Source organism: Haliotis asinina, chromosome 2 (assembly GCF_037392515.1).
Source record: "Haliotis asinina isolate JCU_RB_2024 chromosome 2, JCU_Hal_asi_v2, whole genome shotgun sequence".
Taxonomy (NCBI): Eukaryota; Metazoa; Mollusca; class Gastropoda; order Lepetellida; family Haliotidae; genus Haliotis; species Haliotis asinina.
Window position 1 is genome coordinate 75,962,243 of NC_090281.1, and position 21,937 is coordinate 75,984,179.

Here is a 21,937-nt window from a genome sequence, read left to right on the forward strand (position 1 = left end):
GGAGGCAGAAGAGTCATGCACAACAGATGCTCGTCAGCAGTAATTCCAGATTTGGACGTCAAGACGTCGGTGAATCTTAACGTGACCTTTAACGTTGCCGGCTAAAGTGGAACGTCGATTTGAAGAGGTTGGAGAGTGCGGATATTGGTCTTTAAAATCATCTGAAAATGCGTCATCGCCATGTCATGGAATAATACAGGACGTGAAACTCCACTCTGATCATATCCCATAATGGAGCTACGTAGAATGACGCGAAGATCGACATGATGACGTTATTATAAATTACAAAACATGACAATGACGTTGTTGCGAAATAAAATGGGGAAAAAACTTGACCGTATACTGATTAATGTCAATCCCAACATGTATTCTTGAAACCCATCGATAATACCGTTTTTCATACTACAAAACGAATATTTATGTTCATATTGTTTCATACAACACAAATTCAGAAGTAATGCAGTTTTGTTATACCGTCTTAGACGTCACGTTGTTTCACGATACTAAATGCAGATCGCAACGTTGCTTGGTACTGAGGAACATGTTATATATTCACGATGTCTCTATTTCCACAACGTCACTTATCACCTCCTCGGACATTTTAAAAAGGCAATCTGAACGTCAGTAATGAACCACACGTACTTTATCTTGACTGTATCTCAAACTTGCAGTGCTCTGGTCTTTGCATGACCCCTTGAGGCCGAGAAATTCTGATCTAACGGAGGTCATATGTTTACGACACCTGGAAGATCAGGGTTAGGATTGATCTTCAGTAATCCACACTTGTCATAAGAAGCGACTATGTGGATCATGTGGTCTGGCTCGCTGACTTGGTTGACATATGTCAGTTGCGTTGATGGATTTTCACGCAGTAAATCACTCGATTATTTACAGACCGCCGCCATATAGACGGAATATTGCGGCGGAAAACAAAACTCACTCACCCACTCATATATTCAGATTTATTTACCATAATGTTTCCTTTTGCGAAGTGTTCAGGATATATGTTTCCATTTGTAAATGACGGATTCAGCTCTTGCTAACTTCGAGCAAGTGGTTTTTGTGATACATACGTTCAAGCATGTTTATACTCGACCCATTCAAAGTTATTGATCTTTTAGATAAGCATGAAATCTTTACAATAAAACTAACACAAGACAAAATTTTTATATCTTTAAAGTTTCGAGAAAGGATTAGTTTACAAAGGACAAAAATATACCAAATGTGATATATAGACCCAGTGTTGTCATTTGACATATCTTTTAAATGATCACAGGCATTATATTCGGATGACGGACTTAAGTGTCCCATAAACCGTGCACATCTCGAGCGCCAACACGCCGACACAACGTTAAGTGTGACGAGGGCGTTCGGTCTGAACGTAATGCTTCGACTTGAAACCGTATTCCACAACCTGTAGGCGTTAGGAGACGCAGAATGTCCACGTTTTTGTCATTTATATGGTACGGCTTATGAACAGTAACACAGCGCCCTGCCTGTGACCGGTAAAACGGTAATCATTAAAACCCGCCACTGCAATGGATGCCGACACACACATGAAGGGCGATCAATAACGCCTCATGCTCGATTGAGTTTCATGGCCTTGGCAATGTGAGACACCTCGGGATTGTGTCTCATAGACTGATACTGTCATTCGGGCGTATTTATAGGTCATGAGAGTTTATTTACTTTCACGGTAAGCTGCGCTCGGGGTCCAATTGATGTCCTCTGCAATCTCAGTCGACACTGTTGGTTAAGACAGACACGTTTTGTCCAATAACCAGCTATAAAGAGATCTTTTAGAAGTGCCGTCTTTATATAGTTCAATCAGGATCTTGAGAATAGTATTTAGTGAGTGTTTAAAACGATTGTCAGCAATATTCCTACTACGTCATGTCCTTGTGTAAATAACCAGGTCCCAGCCCCTCACAGTGGGAGGGTTACTATGAGCAATGTCTCAACAGTGGTTAGAGTTATTTTCAAATTCCAACTCTGCCCATTTTCATGAGAAATCAATGCTGAAAGCTGACTGGCTGCGATTCCGACATATGTGTTTATGAATAAATAATAGAGATGATACATGGGGTTCGCAAATAGATGAGCGTGTCCTGACAAGTCTCTCCTGCCATAAACGCATGCAGTGGTAAGGCAAGTATTCACCGATGTGGTACATGTGGAGGAATTCTAAATGCTGGACCCATGAAGATCAGACTCAGAACTGATCGTCAGTAACCCATGCTTGTTGTAAGAGGCGACTCAGGTTTAATGACTTGGTTGACACATGTTATCGTATCCGAACTGCGTAGATCGCTGGATTGTCTGGTCCAGACTCGATTGTTTACAGACTGCTGCCATATGTAAAATGCTGGAATATTACTGAGTGCGGCGTAAAACTAAGCTCACTCACTCACCAAATGTTGTCACTAATGCTCCAATATGACAGTGTCCTCCACGTGTTCATTTTGAAAGCTTTACATTGACCTCGATCAAACAACAACAGCTACAGTTGTGTGACGATATACGTTATTTATCGTTATAGCTAATAACAGAACAATTTTGCATTCAGCGATTCCATCATCAGTAACTTGCGTATAACAAAGGTTGCATTTCCTTTGAAGGGACAGAATGGCAGGATTGTCAAACAGACTATGAAACTGGTGTTGTCTTCCTTGACAAAACCTTTAATCTTCTCTTCGTCACCTGGTTCAGACGTTCTTCTGTCTGTGGTTGACAAGCATGGTGTTATATTTTTAATACCAAGAAGTCAATCATTCACACTTGTTTCCCTCAGCCGGTTGATGAAGAAATTTCAAAAGCAATTGAAAGGAGAGCTGATACTGCCCTAAGTCGTTTAATCCTACGATCTCCAGAAATACCTGGCTCAACTTCTTAGAAAAGTAGTTGCAATTCATCTTATTTAACATTACAGATCAATCTTTTTTAAATGTAGCTCAGCATTTCAATCTCCATTGCACTCGAACACAGGTCACCAGCCCATTAAGGTAAGTGGGGATTTATTGCATGTGACACTGGAAGCTATCACTGAGTTGTAAATTCATCATTCACTTTGAACAGAACTAACATAAAAGTGCACATATGCATAGGAGGCAGACTGTGCTTTTGTGCTAACAAAATATGAATCCGCGTTAGACTAGTGGTGTGTGCGTATGCGTAGTTGGTACAAACTGCATTTAATGATGTATGTTCAATGAGAATTTGCATTAAGCTAACGGAACAAGTGTTCGTTGGACGTAAACTACCTATTTTCAAAGCTTTGATGAAGGTGCTTTAAGGATTACATTTAAACCAATGGATTGGTGCGATCGCGGAGCTTTGGTTAAATTGAAAACCTGCATGAAAACCTGCATGTGAAAAGACAAACCGTCTGTTCATCCTGTCAAGAACAACTCCAGTAATTGACCGATGTGACAGGAGTTTGAGGAGAAAACGAACACAACGCTTTATTGGATCAGTTCAATGACATACCGAGATAAAGGTCTGTATTGGTGGCTAATAGAGATTAACACTTTTGTACCCCGGGCACGCCGAAGTTGTTAATAACACTTTAAACTGTTCCAGGTCTCGCTATTGATAACAATACACGTTTTACACATTGTACAAGAACTGAGCTACTTGATGGTTTCATGAGTGGTTTGGTACAGACATGTCCACATCCAGCATAGTTCAAGCGTTGATTATTGTACCACAACACGCCATTATCCCTACCAAACCAGAATATCGCACTTTATTGTCATTGTCTTGGCTGAAATACATTATTTGCATTAACGTTCATGGCTGTGCGACTGATTCAACGTATTCCATGATATGGTGGTACGAAGAATGAATATTCTACCAAAATGTAGAAATCGAAAAAATATGAATACTATTCTGATAAAACGTAGAAGGCTGACAGCGATGATAATATACTTATGCGTTACATGATAACATTTTATACAGCTGTTTCACTTTAAGGAAAGGTATATTGTTAACGAACACCCTTATACCAATGAGTGAGTGAGTTTAGTTTTGCGGCGCACTCGGCAATATTACAGCTACATGGCGGCGGTCTGTAAATAATTGACAGCAACAGCATGAGGATTCGATGACACCTGTCATGCAAGTGGGCGTGTTTGATTCCTTCAGTGGCCTCCTAGCGCTTATAACAACTGTGTGTATCCTAGTGTTTAGTGTTTGTTCACTCGCTACGCTGAAAACCCTGGTTCGATTCTCCACATGGGTGCAATGTGAGAAGCCCATTTCTGATGTCCACCGCCATGATATTGCAGGAGTTTTGCTAAATGAGATGTAATAACATACTCAGTCAGTCAGTATTACCCTGTGACTGAAATAACAAACCGTTTTTTTCTCCCATTCGCTTGAATAATTTTAGTCGGAACGCGTTTATCGACCTAAACTTATACTTATAGTTAGCGGTCCGTTTGAGTTCGTCTAAACTTTAGTTCATTGTGTCTGTGTAAGTACAGGTATAGCCACAATTAACTCACCGACTAACTTATAAACGTCGGACGGAATGGCAAAATGTGGTTCAATTTACAGAGTACAAATCAAAAGTAGAATACTTCAAAGGAAGAAATGTTTGATGTTATGTTTTTATTTACTTATTTACTAATTTGTATTTCTGTAAACATTTTCGAAGTGCACCTGGTGTTTGAGAACTGCTTTCTATAAAAACAAACGTCGCAGAGCGAACTGATTGAAATCCCTCTTCCTCTCATTTTTTCGGTGTATTGTTTATCTTTTTGATAATGATTTTCTTGAAGTCAATTACAGACAGAACACACACAGCACACAGAGAGCGGGATGTACTCCGTAACACTTTCATATTCACTCTGCATTATCTTCAGCCGAAAACACAGTCCAGAATAAATGTGAGAGACCATGAACGTTATTTACAACGTGATCCTGCCACAAACGCAAAGACTTCTACTACGGTGTTACGTTGCCGATGTAGGCGTACTGCTTGACTTAAGTAGTGGTGATAACACGGGCAGATGCTGGGATGCTCCCAACGAATCTCTACACTCAGAGGAATATAATCAGATTCCCTTGTCTCGTGGTATTTTCCTTTATCGAAGATTCATATATCCAAATGTTCCCCCGCTAGGCGTCAGTCTCTGCAACGTTACCGGGAAACCGTTTTCTAGAAATACTGATCAGGACCGCATGTTACTAGTCTCTCCCACTATCCCTGGAGGGCGGTGGGGTAGCCTCGTGGTTAAAGCGATCGCCCGTTACGCCGAAGACCCCGGTTCGATTCCCCACATGGGTGCAATGTGTGGAGCTAATTTCTGATGTCCCCACGTTGAATCCCTAACAGAAAAGCATTACGTCCTCTTACAATCCTTACGACAATTGTAAAGTTATCAATGAAGCAAGTATAGATTCCCTTAGCCCATCTCACTGGGGCTCATTTTCAATCTAACAGAAATGATTTGTTTCCTGAAAAAATACATATTAAGACACAAAACGTTACTGTAACATATAACTTGAGATACTGACGTATCCCTACTGATTAAGGAATGATCATGTTCCCAATCATATCAATACGCTATTATTATAAATGTCATTCATGCCAATTTCCAAAATTCGGTAATTACTGATAATCTCGCAATTATGTTTTGACGTTTCAATTTACTGTGGAATATTTATTGGTTATATGTCTATTGATTGTCTCCAGAAGCATGTAGTTCTCGTTGTTAGAATAAGAATAACTACTAATTTAGAACAGGCGATACTTCAAATCCTTAACTAATCAGAGTTTCGGTCTTAGGTTGCATATTCAGATCCCATCAGACAAAATGTTCTCCATTAACCCCACATCAGTATAACACATAGGCATTATCGGTAGTGATGATGATATTTAGAGACATGCACAGGCAAACATTGGAATCATACAAATCCTAAATACTGTTATCTCCTCACCATGCTAAGCGAACGCCAATATAATTTCCCAGGCTCATGCGAACCTTCTGTAAAACCTGTCAGTACACACAGGCTAAAGTCAATTTAATTAATAATAGACTCAGCTCGTAATGCGTGTTACTCAAGGCCAATTGCTTTTGGGAAAAGGATGAAATTGACATTGATTATATTCAGTGTATGTACGTATTTGTGTATTCTTTTGCAAAAAACTCACTTCCTTATTTGGTATCGATTACTCTAATAGGTTTGTTCACGAATGGAATTTTAAGGCATTGTGATTTTGTGTATTCAGCGAGAATGGGTACTTCTTTCAAGGTACCTTTGGATCCTATTCCGGTTTATGAATTATATTGTGGACAAGCATGTAACCAAAACCGGATGCATACAATTTATGTCAGTGAATCTTGAAACACATCTCCAATAGGCATGTACATGAAATACAATCCGATATAAAGCCTCTAACAATCAAATCAATTTCTTTATAACGATTTCACGACGTCAACCGTCGACATGTGCAGAAATAACTGTTTCCGAACATCAGGTCATTATGTTTGAAAGACAAAACGTATGTTGAGAGGGATATTTTTTTTCCAAATGAACATAAATACTTATTTAGGCCTTCGAATTGTTTGGTTGTCGGGTGTTACATGTTTAGTGAACACCGGGTGTCGTCACTGTATTCAGAGCCATCGTGCCCTGTATTCAAAACTCAATGTTCATGATAGTCACGACTGGGTAGTCGTTTCCACATGTTTATGCCTACCATTCACATACAATTATGTGATATATGCAACCTGTCAAACTAGACCTGGCGATTAGATTACGCTGGGTCTGATCAACAGTCTGGTTAACATGCTTTATGATATTTTTTATAAAAAACATTAGCATATTTGACAACGATGCCATCATGTGTGTTTGCAAAGTCCTACTTTTTTTTCAGAATGGCTTTGTGTTTACGGCTCTTCGGAACTTGCTTACAAACAGCAAGAAACCTGGTGCCATGGAACACCTAAGGTAAGAATACAATAAACACAAGCGGTGGGGCTGAATGGACACAATTTGACACAAAAGCTTCTCCCTTTCCATCGAGCAAAACTACATCACTGTCCAACCGTATATGTATCACCCTAAACAGTCAGACATTCAACATGTGGGCGGCTAAGATACAATTTCATAACATCATGCGTTGAGTGAGTAGGGTTTTACGCCGCTTTTAGCTCTATTCTATATCACGGCAGAGGACACGAGAAATTGGCCTGACACAATGTACCCATGGGCCAGGGCTTTCGGCTTGACGCTTTAACCACTTGGCTTCTCTGCCGTCCCCACAAAATCACACAACGCGTGCTTGATGACAACGAAAGCCGAAAGCGATTCTTGTGCTATGGCCTCCATCGAAGAACCTGGGCAATCAACGTGTGCAAGGATAAAAAACAATTTGTGTGTAATTATACAACGAGTCAATGTTTTGAACATTGGATCTCAATGTTGCTGCTTTTGCTAGGAGCTCCACACAATATTGACCAGTCAGGTTACTATGCTACCACACCACACACTGATAAGGAACCATGTACATAGTTCACAAAGGCGTCTTAACGCGTTAAGGATAGGTCTATGACCTTGACCTTACTAGCAGCTGCTGGGGCCTAGACGAAGATGTACATGTTTCCCAATCTGTGTGTCGTGTGATCGTGTTCGCCGTGAGCCCAGTCCCAGCTGAACAAATGCACAGTCAGGTAGAAGCCATTATCAAACAGGGATGCGATAGACACAGCATATTACTGTCATTAGCATCAGCTGTTCGGCTAAATACACAGCGTGTGTTGACCTGATGGCACTCTAGTGAACGATGCCAACCTTATTGAACCGAAAGAGTCAGGATTGGGTTGGTGAGTGAGGGGGCGAATAGCTACATCAACCAGATTATCAGTTAGTCCGTGATGATATATACGTCTGGCTTCATCTGTGCAAAACAACACCTCAAGCATAAACATTTTACTACAGTCACGTACACCTCAGGCATAAGCATTTTACTACTTTCAAGACACACTGCGGTTATATATGTCTTTATCCTTCCAAGGCACACCACAGTTATATATATCTTCATCCTTCCAAGGCACACCACAATTCCATGTACTCCATTCAAGGTACACCACAGGTTCATGCACTCCTTCCAAGGCACACCACAATTCCATGTACTCCATTCAAGGTACACCACAGGTTCATGCACTCCTTCCAAGTCACACCACAGTTATATATGTCTTCATCCTTCCAAGGTATACCACAGGTTCATGTACTCCTTCCAAGCTCCACCACAGTTATATATGTCTTTATCTTTCCAAGGTACACCGCAGTTTCATGTACTCCTTCCAAAGTACACCACAGTTTCATGCACTCCTTCCAAGGTACACCACAGGTTCATGTACTCCTTCCAAGGTGCACCACAGTTTCATGCACTCCTTCCAAGGTACACCACAGGTTCATGTACTCCTTCAAAGGTACACCACAGTTTCATGCACTCCTTCCAAGGTACACCACAGTTATATATGTCTTTATCCTTCCAAGGTACACCACAGGTTCATGTCCTCTTTCCAAGGTACTCCACATTTCATGTACTCCTTCCAAGGTACACCACAGGTTCATGTACTCCTTCCAAGGCACACCACAGTTTCATGCACTCCTTCCAAGGTACACCACAGTTATATATGTCTTTATCCTTCCAAGGTACACCGCAGGTTCATGTCCTCTTTCCAAGGTACACCACAGTTTCATGTACTCCTTCTAAGGTACATCACAGGTTCATGTACTCCTTCCAAGGCACACCACAGTTTCATGTACTCCTTCCAAGGCACACCGCAGTTATATATGTCTTTATCCTTCCAAGGTACACCACAGGTTCATGTACTCCTTCCAAGGTACACCACAGTTTCATGCACTCCTTCCAAGGTACACCACAATTCCACGTACTCCATTCAAAGTACACCACATGTTCATACACTCCTTCCAAGGTACACCACAGGTTCATGCACTCCTTCCAAGGGACACCACAGTTATATATGTCTTTATCCTTCCAAGGTACACCAGAGGTTCATGCACTCCTTCCAAGGTACACCACAGTTATATATGTCTTCATCCTTCCAAGGTATACCACAGGTTCATGTACTCCTTCCAAGGTGCACCACAGTTTCATGCACTCCTTCCAAGGTACACCACAGTTATATATGTCTTTATCTTTCCAAGGTACACCACAGTTTCATGTACTCCTTCCAAGGCACACCACAGTGTCATGCACTCCTTCCAAGGTACACCACAGGTTCATGTACTCCTTCCAAGGCACACCACAGTTTCATGTACTCCTTCCAAGGTACACCACAGGTTCATGTACTCCTTCCAAGGTACACCACAGTTTCATGCACTCCTTCCAAGGTACACCACAGTTATATATGTCTTTTTCCTTCCAAGGTACACCGCAGGTTCATGTCCTCTTTCCAAGGTACACCACAGTTTCATGTACTCCTTCCAAGGTACATCACAGGTTCATGTACTCTTTCCAAGGGACACCACAGTTTCATGTACTCCTTTCAAGGCACACCGCAGTTATATATGTCTTTATCCTTCCAAGGTACACCACAGGTTCATGTACTCCTTCCAAGGTACACCACAGTTTCATGCACTCCTTCCAAGGTACACCACAATTCCACGTACTCCATTCAAGGTACACCACAGGTTCATGCACTCCTTCCAAGGCACACCACAATTCCATGTACTCCATTCAAGGTACACCACAGGTTCATGCACTCCTTCCAAGTCACACCACAGTTATATATGTCTTCATCCTTCCAAGGTATACCACAGGTTCATGTACTCCTTCCAAGCTCCACCACAGTTATATATGTCTTTATCTTTCCAAGGTACACCGCAGTTTCATGTACTCCTTCCAAAGTACACCACAGTTTCATGCACTCCTTCCAAGGTACACCACAGGTTCATGTACTCCTTCCAAGGTGCACCACAGTTTCATGCACTCCTTCCAAGGTACACCACAGGTTCATGTACTCCTTCAAAGGTACACCACAGTTTCATGCACTCCTTCCAAGGTACACCACAGTTATGTATGTCTTTATCCTTCCAAGGTACACCACAGGTTCATGTCCTCTTTCCAAGGTACTCCACATTTCATGTACTCCTTCCAAGGTACACCACAGGTTCATGTACTCCTTCCAAGGCACACCACAGTTTCATGCACTCCTTCCAAGGTACACCACAGTTATATATGTCTTTATCCTTCCAAGGTACACCGCAGGTTCATGTCCTCTTTCCAAGGTACACCACAGTTTCATGTACTCCTTCTAAGGTACATCACAGGTTCATGTACTCCTTCCAAGGCACACCACAGTTTCATGTACTCCTTCCAAGGCACACCGCAGTTATATATGTCTTTATCCTTCCAAGGTACACCACAGGTTCATGTACTCCTTCCAAGGTACACCACAGTTTCATGCACTCCTTCCAAGGTACACCACAATTCCACGTACTCCATTCAAAGTACACCACATGTTCATACACTCCTTCCAAGGTACACCACAGGTTCATGCACTCCTTCCAAGGGACACCACAGTTATATATGTCTTTATCCTTCCAAGGTACACCGCAGGTTCATGTCCTCTTTCCAAGGTACACCACAGTTTCATGTACTCCTTCCAAGGTACATCACAGGTTCATGTACTCTTTCCAAGGGACACCACAGTTTCATGTACTCCTTTCAAGGCACACCGCAGTTATATATGTCTTTATCCTTCCAAGGTACACCACAGGTTCATGTACTCCTTCCAAGGTACACCACAGTTTCATGCACTCCTTCCAAGGTACACCACAATTCCACGTACTCCATTCAAAGTACACCACATGTTCATGCACTCCTTCCAAGGTACACCACAGGTTCATGCACTCCTTCCAATGCACACCGCAGTTATATATGTCTTTATCCTTCCAAGGTACACCACAGGTTCATGCACTCCTTCCAAGGCACACCACAGTTTCATGTACTCCTTCCAAGGCACACCGCAGTTATATATGTCTTTATCCTTCCAAGGTACACCACAGGCTCATGTACTCCTCCCAAGGTACACCACAGGTTCATGCACTCCTCCCAAGGTACACCACAGGTTCATGTACTCCTTCCAAGACACACCACAGATATATATGTTTTTAACCTTCCAAGGTATACCACAGGTTCATGCACTCCTCCCAAGGTACACCACAGGTTCATGCACTCCTCCCAAGGTACACCACAGGTTCATGTACTCCTTCCAAGGTACACCACAGTTACATATGTCTTTGTCCTTCCAAGGTACAGAACAGGTTCATGCACTCCCTCCATGGCGCACCACAGTTATTGTTTTATTCATTTCCTCTAAGATATACATCAGTCATGTATATGTCTTTCGTTTCCCAAGGTTAATGGCAGTAATATATGTCTTACTCCTTGCAATATGCACATTCGTCATATATGCCTTATTCCTTGCATGATGCACACCCGTCATATATGCCTTACTCCTTGCAAGATGCACACCCGTCATATATGTCTTACTCCTTGCACGATGCACACCCGACATATATGCCTTACTCCTTGCAGAGATGCACACCCGTCATATATGTCTTACTCCTTGCACGATGCACACCCGTCATATATGCCTTACTCCTTCCAAGGGACACATTAGTCATATCACTTTGTCTTATTTTTTCCACAGTTTAAGAACACGTATAGTTATATGTGTCCAAGATACCCCGTAACTGTACAGATGTTTGCAAACGTTTTAGTGTATCATGGTAAATGTAAATTTGATATATTCCAACTGCACACAATAAATCGATTATGTGTTGGGGTATTGCGATATGCTTAAGACGAGGAGTGACAAGCAAAACCCCAATACTATATAATCATCATGACTCACGATATGCCATACAAGGACAATGATAGTCAACGAAATAGTCTATTCCTTAGTTCCTGAACAATATTATTTTCCCCAAGGCCTGGCCCTGCTTGCAATCCTAAAACCCCTAAAACCCACTGTTCACAATCTCCCAAATCACTTAAGCTCCATTTCAACTTAGATGGGTCTGTTTCTTACTGTAAAACATTATATATATTCAGAGACTAAGCATTAGTTTATCAACGGAACTGTTTATCTTTATTTACAAGAATACTTACCCCAAGTGAGTTCCTTGACGTACTTCGGGTTACACATCAAACAGTTCACGGGAATAAGAATAGCTTCAGTCTTATTTTCAAGAGTTATTCCTAAACCTAAGATTATATCGTCTTTGATGCCTTAATCATTGCTATTTTTTTAAACAAAATATTCTAATTACGCTTCAACATGACTGCACTTTGTAGTATGTCTTTAATAACTATTCCAATTAACGTCAAATTGTCTGTGATATCAACCCTCAATTTGAACTAAATAGATCCTTAAGATCGCCGTCAAAGTTACCAATGAATGACTCCTACAATCTATTTTTGATAATTGAAAAGGCTTTTGAAATTTTGGTAGTATTTTACATTGAACTGCTTTGAATGAATTTTGCGTGTAGTTAAAAATATATAATCGAGTAATTCTGAAGTGACTATCGCTTTGAGATGTGGCAATGTGTTGATGGGAACCAAGATTTGAAAGCCTAAATAAAGAAATACAGACATCATGTCGATTACTATCGATCACCTTTTGCACCGCTTTGATGTTTTCACAATATAAGGTGTGTTTCCTAATCACGGGGCTGAGTTTGTGAAATAATGCTACGGCTGTCTTTTGGCTTCCAGCGGAGCCATGATCTAAAATAACAAACTTTCTACTTAAAAGGCTGCTGAAAAACTCAAGCGCGTTATCAAAAGAAAGGGTTTTTCCATATCAGATTTTCATTACAGATTTAGCATTGCCGGGGGCCGCTCAGGGTCTCAGTAGAGGTCAGTATTTAATCCATTATCAAGGGAACATATTACACATAGTGCTTTTCTTCGGCGAAATACGAGCGAATATGTCATTCGGGAATTTTCGGATATGTGACGGTATTTTTGCAACACATGTGTAGCAACAAAACGACTCGTAAAAATTAAAAGTCGGATTTCTACCGAAGGACAAATTGACTCCTTTCTATCGACAAAACAATAGGACGGTTTTGTAAGATTAGAATGTTTCTAATCAACCATCAAAGATGGTCTTCTTTAGAGAAATACATTACATCTTTTGTTTCGTCTCTTGACAATGTATTATTTCATGAATAAAATGGCTGATTGAAAGAGGAATTATAAATAAAATTGCTTTAAGTTACTCTTTTGCAATTAATTGCATTTTTAGACATCTAAAGATAGTTCTAAACCCAAGGTATGAAGAGAGATGTTTTCCCCCTATACTCGAGAGGTGTTATCAAAGTTTCATAATTGATTCCGCGAAGTGGTATCTGTATTTCTGTCATTTGGTCCAGACTGGTGTTGAGTGATGGTTTAAAACATCAGTTTAACTTTTTGAACATTGAAAACAATGTGTCCATTATAACTTGGTCAGTTCACCCTTTTGTACATTGCAAAAATTATATTCATTATAACTAGGCCTTTCATAGGTTATCCAAACATTCACTGATTATGCACAAAGGCAATTTCTGTGTGTGGTATGTTCTAAATTTGCACTGCAAAGCATACACAGTTTCACAGAAACGTTATGATTTGTAACAGTACCATTTTGATGCTCGGGATATATTGATATCTTCATCTGCGATGTTCTGAGAAAAGGATATCAAGAGGCTCATATAATAAGCTTGAAGTATCAAGAATAAGGGTATGATTAATTCATCAATCCTAACACATATTAGGCAATTACTGAATAAAGTTACCCAAGCCATATTCGCATGTTTGAGACAACCAGATGTTCATGACTGGCAAAGGCACCGTGAATAGGCTGTAGATGACCATTCAATCATCATTAGATGTGATGTCACTCAACGGCTCCGTGGTCGGTTCCAACGGCCCTGCGATAATCGCTGTCGACACATATGATAGTTTTCTTTGTATTCCCCGCCAGACAGAGTTCCGTCCAGCCTCATTTCAAAGTGATAATTGTGTCGTTTTTCATCATTATAGCAGCGCTGACGGTTATCAGTAGTTTATCAAGACGGGGTATTTTGTGGTAGACACCTTATTGCTGCTGGTATATGATCCACGTTAAGATCTGAATCATCAGTTTTCAGGAAGCAGTTGAGACAACTTCATAACCAGCAGGGTGTCTTACACAACCCCATGTAATCATTCAGAGATTTTTGGTGAAATTGAAAAGAAACTTGCAAAATTGTTGACAGCTTTTTCATTTAATCAACCGCGTCGTATTGGTTATGTGAAGAGCTGTGCATCTTCGAGGTATTGGTGTGTGTTTGAATTTGAAGTAGCATTTTGGTGCAATTAAACGGTTTTGTCAACCTAAATGGAACTTAAGGTGCTACCAAAACACATGTTAGACACACACGCTATGGAATCTCGATGATTACAGTTCCTGTAGGTGAACGGGCTTCGAAGCCCACCTTCCCTACTCCATGGAATGAAACGAGAAGTTTTTACAGAAACCTTAAGCGGAAATAGAATGTAACTGATGTGGTGATACCTTGGCGACAGTTCCTGTAAAGAAACATTCCTGATGTGTTATACTGACCCCGAGGCGGCCAGTCCTTGTTGTACCCATTAATGCCCAGCGCCATGCAGGGGCCAACAGGTACCATATTGTAACGTCTTTCGGTATGAAGCGCCCGGGGATCGAACCAACGAACTTTCTTCTCCTAGAAGACGCTCTGACCACTACACCATGCAGGACGGCGGTTCCCATGTTGTAGTGGTTTCACCTAAACTGGTAAATGTCTGAAACCTTCAGCGCTGTGGAAATTCCGCCATCTAGGCAACATGACTAGTAATAAAATAATAATAAGTGTTCTAGTATAGCGCACAAATCAAACTGCAAGGCAATTTCTCTAGGCGCTAGGTATTTTTCGCTCGATCACCGGATGTGAATCTCAACAGCACATCGTATTTCAATCTCAACTCCCTGGGGGGTATACAACTCTTGCTGCCACTAGGCGCACCGAGTTTATTGTGGCTCTCTCATCCTAACGAGGTACCCATATGACAGCTGGGTGGACTGGGACACATAGTCACAGCACTTTGTCCAAGTTTTCTGTACGTTGCTGACGTGCTGACATTTGGCATATTTTATCGGACAAATTATGCGATCATTTCTTACTCACGACGGATTACGTTAAGTTCAGGAAATTAACACAAATCTGTTTTCCAAGTCTGCTTTTAATGATTCTGTTACGCTGTACTTGTTATTGTGATCTAACGTTGTAAAAATGTTCTTGATGATGATGACTATAAACATTTTTCCGAACATCTGGTGTCACCATTATTGCCTAATAAATCTATTCCTGACGTTTTTAATCATAATTCAACTTTTGCGCTGACAATGCAGGATGGTGGTCTAGCGCTGATGCTGTTATGTTTACTCTCAGTTTCAAATTAAAATGAATAAAAACTTGCCATCAAGCGTTGAATGTCAAAGGATGCCATTGTCACTTCCATAATGTGAACCTGTGAAGATCCGGGTTAGACTTGGTTTCCAGTAACCCATGCTTCTCGTAAGAGGCGACTAACGGGATCGGGTGGTCTGGCTCACTGATTTGGTTGACACATATCACCTTACCCCAATAGCATAAACACATCATGATCACTGAATTGTCTGGTCTGGACTTATGCGAACCTAAACCAAACCAAATCCAGAATGAAATCGCTCTAAATCATAAGTAAACGTGTCCACCTTGAAAAGAACTAGCAAGACACATTTAATCATTCCATATTCTTTAATTGACATTTATGAGCATCCCAGTTAATTTGTAATGAAGTGTTGAATCTGTATTCAGCCCTTTATGATAGTTTACACTTCCATAAAACCTTCGTGGTTAACACCGTTTTATGACAAGGACTCCCCAAGGACAAGAGAAGAAATCCTCCTCGTCATCTCCTAACCCTATCAGTGAATAATCTGATAACATAGCACCTATAACTTAGCCTTGGGTGATTGGAGGGAAACGCTGCAACAAATCCGGCTTTAATAACGGCTAAAGCGTGCATCATGGCAAGCTAATGACCGTTGAATGCGCTTGATGCTGTGCATGAGGTAGCACCCTGGGGGGTAGGTTTGCATGTCCCTCGTTTTATCTGTTTTCTGTCCCCCAGAACCAATAGTTTCGCATGTCAAGTCATACCGCTCTGAAAAGGAATAAAAACTTCCAAACCCTCATGAAAGCATTTACTACGGGATCCATTTGGTTACAAGTGCTAGCCGGCATAATCAAATGTGGAAAATGATTTGATGGAACGATATACGTATTAAGGTGAAAACATGCCTGAAAAGTACATTTTCAGAAGGTACTTTTGTAAATATGTATCATTAAACTGCAAAAGAAAGTACAGTCCATTTGAGTCAAAGTCTCCCCAATGAATTGCACTCTAACTCTTAAACAAATGATCGTAAATGACTCAAACTAACGCCAAAGTAAATGTGAAAAACGCACCAACACTGCATGATTTTGTTATAATTTTTGTCAACAAATATGAAAGTAGTTTAAAAAAAACATCATTATTTGCATTCGATACTGCAAGATTTGTGACATGGGTGTAGCAACAGCTCAGGAAACAGCCAGGTGAGCGAGAGGCACGTCCGATGTTGCAATAGGGAATGTTATCAAAAGTCATCACACTGAGCTTCTGAATCGGACATGCAGTCACTGCTGTCAGTGTCATCAGAGTGACTGATAGTCGCCTCTTTGAAACCGCTTTGAAGCCAGTGATGATGTTCCACAGCATTTTCAGCTTTCACAACTGATTTTCTATGTTTCTTGTGAAATCTTAGCCATGGATTCGTGGACTAGATTTTGAACGTCTGTCATTTTAAATGTTGTGTTATTCCGGGCAATATCAGATTTGATGATACTCCAGGTCAGTTCAATCGGGATCAAATTGCAGTGGTAAGGAGGCAAACGTCAGACATGATGACCATGTGATTTCAGATATCGGTCAGCTTTATACACAGATGTTCTTTTGTTGATTTTAATGATTTTATAAAGTTTTGGTTTTGTTGTGTTATGTGTAAATAGTACGTTATGTTTTTCTAACGATGCTATTATGTTTGGCTTCCTTGAATTTGAAGTTGGGGCTTTCGTATTAGGATCCCGGACACTATGATATGGAGCTTTGTTCATGACAGTTAAACTCGTTGATGACAACGCCGGTACCAGTTGCTTTTGTACCCATTCCATTAAAAAACCTGTCCATTCATTTCGGTGTGGTAATCTCGATTGCATTTGGCTTTAGCCCTAACACCCAGGTAAGAATCCCTAAGATTTAAACCAGCATGAAGCACTATGAGTCGATCTCCTTTGCTTATTGGCAGTCTTCTGGAACGTGCCTCTTCAATGCTAGGGACCCATTGCGTTTCTGCAGTGTGGCTTGCATTCACCCAAGTCTCATCAAGGTAAACAAGCACAAACCCCTCTTCACTCTTTTGACGTATGGTACATAAATACTTATTTCTCATTAGCACAATATCGGATTTTTTTAACAAAAAACACGTATCACTTCCCCGCTAGCTTTGGTGTGCCGAAATCCGAAATTGTGAAGCAAAGTTGGTACTTAAGTATTGAGAGGGAATGTTGACTTTCCATTTCTTATGCCTAATGATAAGTGGCTATTCATATTAACTTCGGGTTGTGTTCTGTGTTGCTTTTCAAACGAACCTGTACGTTCAGTCTCTTAACTGACAAGAATCTTGAAACCCAGATCAAGTGAACAGTTAACAGATAACAGGGACCGATAACTCTAAATTCACATGAACGAATCTGGTACTTCCTGTGTTTTGCGCTATGCATTTATCGAGAGTCAGGCGATCGTCAAACATACTATTACTGCTCCGGTAGTTTTTGTTTCTACGTATCGATTAGTTGCCACTGGAGACCCAACAACTGCAATCCATCGATAATTCGATGTGCCGTATACAAGGGGGAGAAAAAAAAGTTAAAGTTGTAAAACAGCAATACTAGTAGTGTTGCATTCATTGATCATTTATGAGATAACCATCACAGTTTAAACACCTCGCCACACACAGTATTAATATTGGGATACCTGGAAGTGTGATATCCTACTGATACCATGGAGACTTCTAAAACTGAGTACAGAACTGAACTCCGTGTCCTCACACTAGACGGTACCAACACAAGCAAAATTCACCAGTACACTCATCTCCTGGCTCCCAATGATTAATAACATGTTTCGAAAGTCTCACATGCGTGGAAGCGATTTGTCGAAATGAACTCAAGGGTACAAGGGGAGGTAAAAAAGGTTTTGAGAACTACTCGTATCATTAGGCGATCTCACTTCCTTTTATCACAATGTATATACCCCCTCAGTTTGGGTTAGTGTCAGATACTAGATACTATGAGGCAAATAGTCGATGTACACCCCATCGCAATGAATTTGATGTCTCTCAAATGACAATATCTTGAATATATGAATCATACGTCCATGGTCCAAGATGAGTGAGCATAATTTTACGCCGGGGATCACAAGAAATTGTCTTCACACACTACACCCTTGTGGGAATTGAAGTAGAGTCTTCGATGTGATGAGCAAACACTTCCACCACAGGGAAATCCGAGCATGATGGTGAACTGGTAGACGGAAGTGTTTTTGTTCAGTTCCTGTGAAAATCTAACACGGAGAACATGGTCTATTAGCTTCTAACGTTCTGTAAAGACGCAAAAGAAGAGTTTGGTAGTGTCAGATCCTTTAATTGTTAACGCAATGTGCTTCCACTCAGCATTGATCAGTAAGTTACAGTCGCGACATGGTAACGTAATACAGTTTTGGGCAATTTTTTCTCATTTCTCTTCGTTTCTTTTTTAGCTGTAGAATGACAGGATTTAAAGCGAATATAAATCTCGACGGATTTCACAGCTTTAAAAAAAATACACGATTATTTAATTAACTCAATTCACAGTTATTCGTGCTGATTGATCTAGAATTTAGAACCGTTCCTTTTACGACAGGTACCTCACAGTATGGGGGTAATAAGGCCTGATACTGAAATCACTCAGTCAGAATAGCGACCTGAAAGTTTTACAATGGAAAGTACCTTTAAAGATGAATGTACACCTAATGTCCACACGAAGTGAGCCTATAACATAATTAAATATAATCTGTATGTGAACTCGTGTGCTTGATGGCATTTTTGCTTCTTGCGACAGGAGTGGACACACAATCCCTTGTTTGAAACACGCCTGAAGTGTCATTTGTTTAAGGAAATATGCACGAGGTTTCATTTGTCTGCGGAAACATGTCTGAGGTGTCTTTTGTTTGTGGAAATATGTCTGCTGTGTCTTTTTGTCTGCGGTGTCTTTTGTCTGAGGAAATATGCCCCAGGTGTCTTTTGTCTTCGCTGTTGTCTGAGGAAATATGTATGAGGTGACTTTTGTGTGCTGTGTCGTTAGTCATTTTGATGTTTTGATTATTTCTTTAGCGATGACAAATATTTGAAAGTTTGATGTACACTATGATGAAATTTGAGTGCTATTCCACTCATTGTTCCTTGTTATGGTGTTTGGATTCTATTACACTTCCTTTATTTGTTTGCATGTTTCAATTCCACGTTTCAAAATACCTCCGCCACACGTTGTCTGGTTATCTCCTTAAACAAACGCTGAACATGTGCACTTTTAGATAACACATCGCGCTGTTATGTAACTCTAGTGATTTTTGGCGTTAGGTTCAGGTGCATAGATCTTTTATCGCTAGGATTTCGGCAGAAATATGTTTCTCACATGACGGGTCTGGTAGAAACTTACATTGCGCGTTGTCGACGTCACCCGCCTATGCTCATTATATCAACCATTACTTGTGACATAAAAGTTTAGAATGCAGCTTTGAGCATCATACATTAATGCCTTCAAATCAAACCACAAAATAACACCATCACACCACACAATCACAATCACACATTCGCATTTTCACATCACATAATCACATTTTCACATCACAGATTCACATTTTACAGTCACACTTTTTCCACGTTACCTAATCACACTTTCACACCACACAATCACACATTCACATCACATCACACAATCACATATTCACATTACAACAATCATTTAAAAGATCACAAATCTCTCTTTCACAGTAGATATATGTGTGAAATAACTTAAATTCCATTTCGATGACTGAACTAACACCTGAAAAAACTTCATATTTTGGCAGGTCCCAAGATTTCTTCCCTACTGATTTTGATCTTCAGTGCACAGACTTGGCATTACGTCATAGCCAGGTCGATGACGATCTGGTTGTGCGCATGGCGGAAGTATGTTGTGAATACCTGGGTAAGTTGAGTGTAATACTGACATCATTTCTGTTTGGTAGTCTTTCATTAACACACTCTTATCTAGCATATACGTATGGCCTTCAACATTTAACCTTGAAACCCTATACCCACCGAAATAGACAGTCTAAAATAAGTTGAGAGTAAATTCTATTGTTAACAATTATATCAGTATATTTAAAGGTCAAATATAAAGTCAAATCTAAACGGGTTTTCTGAAAGAAGTATAACATGTGCTCGTGAATGGTGTGAGCATTGTTCGTCTATTTTTATAAAAAGGCCATTGTGTTATTTTGCCTTATGAACTGTCCTTCTTATCTTGTTAGCGGTACGTTCATATAGACATGAGAGCAATAATGTACCAGTGAGAAGCCGTTTAGTGCCATTGGGTGTATCGTTTTTTTTCCATTGAAACCGTTACTTCTTCTGTGTCACGAGCTAGCCCTGTACGTTTCAATTTCCATGAAGTTGGTAGTTGTCAGTATTGGCGCTCGGGGCGGCAATCAGATACTGATATTGTAAATTGGTTCATTTCTGCCAATGTGGCGACCATTCTGTCTTCATTCTTTTCAAACGGTCGCTCGCACCAGGTTGCTGGAGAAATGAAAGACTGCAATTGGGTTTTAGCGCAATGAGAAGACAAATAGGACAAGCCATGTCACAATAAAAAAACACAAACCAGTGTTTTGCAATTATCTGGAATAAATTGCTTTACCCAGCCCAGAGGGACCAGATTTTATTTAGGGTCAGCTAGTAGTTATACATTGTGTATTATAGCAGTGTCATTCCGCTCTTTGGTAATTGCCATGTTGACATTATTAGAGGAAGAATATCCTTGTAGGGAAGGTACCTCTGGACTAGAGGTACACCTCTTCACAATAGACTTGTGTCATTACTACGAAAGTCCGTCATGACAAACAAAAGTGCTGAATGAAAAACTCGCAGTGTTACGCTGGGTGTCGTGGCGGTCATTCCGCTGTCTTGAAATGAACATGCTGCAATTATTAGGGAGTTGTATGTTCTTGCAACGAAGGTAAGTCTGAACTAGGAGTACTCCTGTCTACAATAAACTGATGTAATTCTTACGAAAGTCCCTTGTGAAACAAAGATGCAGAAAGAAAATCTCGTATGTATACTTTGTGTATTGTAGCAGTGGGAATCCGCTCTCTGTAAATAAGCATGCTGATGTATTTCGGGGGGAAGAATGTTCTTGCCACTAACGTACTTTTAGACTAGAGGTACTCCTGCCTGCAGGAGACGGATGTCATTGTTTCATCAGTCCGTCACAACAAATACAAATGCAGATCCTCGTACCTGCATCCAGATTATGGATGTTTTATGTGGATGAAAAGCCATACACTCTTGTTGCCTGTTGAAAGAAAACCGGAAGAAATTAGGCTTCAGGAATTGGCATTTTTCCACCACGTGAATAGTCCCCTCTGAAGGTTAATGGTGTAGAGAAACTGTTTATACAGTAACATTATTTTTTACTGCAATTAAACGCTATCGATGGTACGATGAATGATAAATAC

At 40.5% G+C, this 21,937-nt stretch overlaps 1 protein-coding gene across 1 annotated transcript in view; it reads left to right on the top strand.

Annotated features, from left to right (window-relative positions):
• Nucleotides 1-21,937, top strand: part of LOC137274338 (guanylate cyclase soluble subunit alpha-2-like) — a 99,693-nt gene that overhangs the window by 35,593 nt on the left and 42,163 nt on the right. The window contains exons 2-3 of the mRNA XM_067807485.1: nucleotides 6,884-6,957; nucleotides 20,288-20,406. Coding sequence (XP_067663586.1) covers nucleotides 6,884-6,957; nucleotides 20,288-20,406 — 193 coding nt within the window. The remainder of the gene's footprint in view (nucleotides 1-6,883; nucleotides 6,958-20,287; nucleotides 20,407-21,937) is intronic.